This window comes from Nanorana parkeri, unplaced genomic scaffold, assembly GCF_000935625.1.
Source record: "Nanorana parkeri isolate BGI_ZX_2015 unplaced genomic scaffold, ASM93562v1 scaffold34, whole genome shotgun sequence".
In the NCBI taxonomy this organism is placed as follows: Eukaryota; Metazoa; Chordata; class Amphibia; order Anura; family Dicroglossidae; genus Nanorana; species Nanorana parkeri.
In genome coordinates, this window is record NW_017306302.1 from 460,031 (window position 1) to 464,486 (window position 4,456).

The following is a 4,456-nucleotide window of genomic DNA, read 5'->3' on the forward strand; positions in this document are numbered from 1 at the left end:
AGGGGGGACGGAACGGGCGGGAAGGTTAAAAAAAAAAAAAAAAAAAAAAATTGAGAAAAAAAGGGGGAAACAAATTTTTAAAAATCATACCGCCAGGGAGGTTAAAAAACGAGCAGTGAACAAAAAAACGTGTTTTGAAACGTGCTAAAAAAAATTGAGCATAAAAACGCTCCAATTTGGAACGCCAGGTGTGAACCCAGCCTACAAAGTGAGAATGCAAATGGAAAACCACACAGTGCTATATATATGCTATATATATACAGTGCTATATATATACCGTGTTTCCCCGAAAATAAGACAGTGTCTTATATTTTTTTTTTTTCTATGAAAAAAGACACTAAGGGGTTGATTTCCTAACCTTATAAACACACCACGAACATGTATACACCTCTGTAGTGTGTTCCCTCCCAGCATGATCTATGGGTGGAATCTAAACACCTTTGTAGTGTGTACACACCCAGCAGGTGTGTTGTGCAAAGCCCTGCATGAATTGCAAAACATAAAAAGCCACCAGTTGGATATAACCAAATTAAATGGGGTGAGGAGCATGTTCTGGGGATTACACTAGCAAGGATTGGGAGGCTGGAGGACAGGACTGATGGAGCCAAATACAGGCAATTTTGAAGGAAAAGCTCTAAATCTGCAAGGTAGAGACTGAAGTAAAAGCAGACACACAGCCAAAGCTACACTGGGAAGTTTTAAGGGCCCTGTCACACCATATCCAGTGCATTCCAGTGCGGTTCAAGCACAGAACGCACTGGAACCATTGAGCAAGCCGGGCAGCGTTCTGGGGCGGGAGGGCATGTCAGTGACATTCATATCAATGGCACAGCAGACACACCCTCTGTCCACAGTGCGATCGGCCGCACCGGAAGGTGAGGTACAGGAATGCCCTCCGTTCCAGTGTGATCTGAAAAAATGCTGCGTGCACCATTTTTTCAGACCGCAATGCACTGGAATGGAGGGCATTCCTGTATCTCGGGCAGCGGTGCGGGCAATCGCACTGTGGTGCCATTGACATGAATGGCACCGCCACGCCCCCTCCTACCCCAGAACGCTGCCTGGCTTGATCTATGTGACCCAGTGCGTTCTGGGCTCGAACCGCACGGGAACACACTCGATATGGTGTGGCTGGCCCTAAAACCATAAACCACAGTTCATGGAATAGCCCAGTAAAAAAACAGGCCTCCACCCAATTGAGAACTTGTGTGCTGTTCTCCAAGGGCCCCAATCCAAAAGACTTGCAGCTGTATTTGCAGCCAAAGGCACTTCTACCAAACTGTCACTTAGGGCTGTGAATACTTCCAAAACAAAAAAGCAGGCATTTGTTGGTTGCATATTTGTGGTCTAATAAAATATTTTGCATCTTCTTAGTGTAAAAGCAAGTGGTGTCCATGAACTGGTAACATACCAATGAAATCACATTTTAGGCTGTAACACTACAAAATATTGGACAAAAGTCCAATAGAGTGAATACTCATGCACAATTTTTATATGGACAAAGTTACAAGGGCTGTGCAGCTGTCATGTCAGTAGGATATTCTGGCATAAGGATATGGGATATGATGGATACTCACAGGCCATTGGTCTTCTGTTGCTGTACCCAGTGTTTCAAATATTCTTGTGAGTTGATCCAAATCAGAATCCCCAGGCAGAAAAGGCACCTAATAGAATAGAATAAAAAAAAAAAAAAAGAACAATCAGTGCTACCCTTACTGTGTTATACTTCAATAGGCTCCAGTTTATACTTTTACAGGTGTGACAGCATGCGCACATTTTTGTGCGATGTGTACAAGCAGGCCATTCATTTCAATGGGTTGACCCAATACAAGACAATCACACCAACGAAGTCCCTGCACTTTTTTTTTTTCAATTCTCCATTTGTACAAGTGAGCGACTTCATGCAGAACTGAATGGTATCAGACAATAATGAAGAATTAATTCCAGGCATATTAAACATTAACCTTTGCATTAAGTCTACCCCTCACATTGCAAGGGTTAACTGCTTGGTTTGGTCTAGGGTCTAAAGTTTAAAAAAAAACAAAAAACACATACATCACACCACTCACCTGATCCTCTGTCACACCTGGCTTCTAGACCGGCAGCTTCCACCCCAGGCTCTGGTGATCCGAGGACCCGTGGAATTTAGAAGATATGTTGTCCTCACACCATTCTGCTTCGGAATATCATCTTTATTTGCATACCGTTAGCACGACGTATGACCAACGTTTCGGAGCCTCACAGGGCCCCTTTGTCGGGCAAAGTGATATTACTAGGACCTATGGAATGTCCCTCGTTGAGAACGCTGGAGACATTCCACAGTCAGAGTGGAGGGGAAAAGAAGCGAGCGGTTACTGCTGCAGGACTGAGGATCAGGTGAGTATATCTTTATTGCAGACCCTAGACCAAAACAAGCACTTTACCCTTGCAGGCAAGGGTAGCCCTACTGCAAGGGTTAATGTTTATTATGCCCAGATTCCTTCTTTAATAAATTTAGGAACAATTCACAATAATAGAATATAAGATAGATAGGATAGATCATTTTTTTTTACATTTATTAGGGATGCACCAATACAGTTTTTTCAGTATCCCGTAGGAGTACCGATATTTATTTATTTTTGGTACTCGCTGATACAGAATACAGATACCGGAAGTCTCATTAAGGAAGCCGGGCGGCGTGTAATGACTCGCCCCCGGGCTTCTCGATTACCCGGGAAGCCGTCTCCATGCTCCCTAGGTGACGAGGAAGCATGGAGCCGTCTTTATGGCCAATCAGGAAGCCGGGTAATGACTCGCCACCTGGCTTCCTGATTGGCCAGCTTCCCAACCAATCAGGAAGCTGGGTGGCGATTACATGCCATCCGGCTTCCCGATTGGTCGGGAAGCTGGCTCCATGCTTCCTCGTCACCAAGTTGAAATCATCAGTTTGCTATTTTACAAAAGCTTATATAAATTACCCTTAGCAGCAACTCTGCCAAAATACAACCGACTGCCCACATGTCAACGCCCACACCATACATTCTGGAACCAAACAGTAACTCTGGAGACCGATACCACCTGTTAAAAAGGTAAAACAAGGAAATTCAGAAAACAGAAACATTAGAAGTGGTACATTTTACATAGTACTAAGAACACATTTCCTACAAACCTCCCAATGTTTAAAAGTGCAACAGTCGCCCAACCACCCTTCCAGCAACCTATTTAAATGCTCGGCATTGGCATATCTTTTGCCTCTCACAATTACACAGCATCCTAGCTACAATAAAGACAAAAATCACTACAGAAATAAACAAATGTGCGCATTAAAGTGTATGTTTCCTACTCAATCTAAAAATGCTGCCCCATAGCAGGATCCACAAGGAGGCTGATATCTCCAGGAAAGTCCCCTCAATTTTAAACTTATTTTCACTTGTGTGAAGGCTTCAATTTGGGCACTGCATCCACCAGCACAGCCCCCCTAGGCCAGGCACTTGATGGGTGGGTGGCAGCTATGCCATGTAGCGCTTATGTAGAGGTTGAGATCTTCATACAAAAGTGAAAGCAATCACAATCAGGGCCCACTGGAGGCTTTTCTGGGCAAAAGTTTAAACAGCAAGATTATCATAGTGCCGGCTGTTTGGCAGCACATATTTAAAGTGGACAGGTTGACAATGGAATGGGAAAAAAAAATCAGACCGGCAGCATTTTTCATATTGCAGTGCACTGTGTTAAATTTCATTCTAATTCAGCACTGCCTCTTCACTTAATCACCTCAGACAAAAACATCTCATTTAAACAAAGGTAAATAAAGGCAGGCAGGCCAAGAATCTTCTGTCTCTCCATGCTGGGCAAAAGACACTGTCTAGCCAGAAAAAAACATGTTACATAGCCACATGGGCCGCCGGCTCTTTGTGCTGGATGCCCAAAAGAGCAAAACGTAGGTGCTTTGGTACAAACCTGACTATAGCAGAATGTGTAAGCGTACAATAAAACATTGAGAAACTGTACCTAGCGGGGAGCCAAAGAACATACTGCTGTGCTTTTAAAACGTTATGCATGGCAGCAGTGGAAGTTTTCATTACATCACGGTAGACGACTTTTTGTTTACCATCAGTTGTAACGTGTTGAAGGAATACCCATATAGAAACACATGAAAAAAGAAATCCTGCACATCTACTTAACACATGCAACTGGGCATCATAAAATTCTAAACATGTCATAAAAAGGGTTGCGACCTGAACAGACTATATACCTTGTTACCACTTGGTGGGTATAAACTCTGTTTGGACTTCCAAATGATTTGGCTAAACCAAAATCGGCCAGTTTAAGGACTCCGTTCTCATCGAGCAGCAAGTTGTTTGGCTTTAAATCCTAGAACGCAAATTGTATTTACAAACTTATCACAACTTGGAAAAATAAAAGCACATAAATATTTTTTATCATGCATAGAAAGAAAACGGGGGGGGGGGGGGGGAAA

At 43.3% G+C, this 4,456-nt stretch overlaps 1 protein-coding gene across 1 annotated transcript in view; it reads right to left on the bottom strand.

Moving 5' to 3' along the window:
- CDK7 (cyclin dependent kinase 7) overlaps positions 1 to 4,456 on the bottom strand; it is a 26,856-nt gene that overhangs the window by 6,649 nt on the left and 15,751 nt on the right. Inside the window, exons 7-9 of the mRNA XM_018569173.1 lie at positions 4,232 to 4,350; positions 2,958 to 3,057; positions 1,578 to 1,664 (exon numbers count right to left, since the gene is read on the bottom strand). Coding sequence (XP_018424675.1) covers positions 1,578 to 1,664; positions 2,958 to 3,057; positions 4,232 to 4,350 — 306 coding nt within the window. The remainder of the gene's footprint in view (positions 1 to 1,577; positions 1,665 to 2,957; positions 3,058 to 4,231; positions 4,351 to 4,456) is intronic.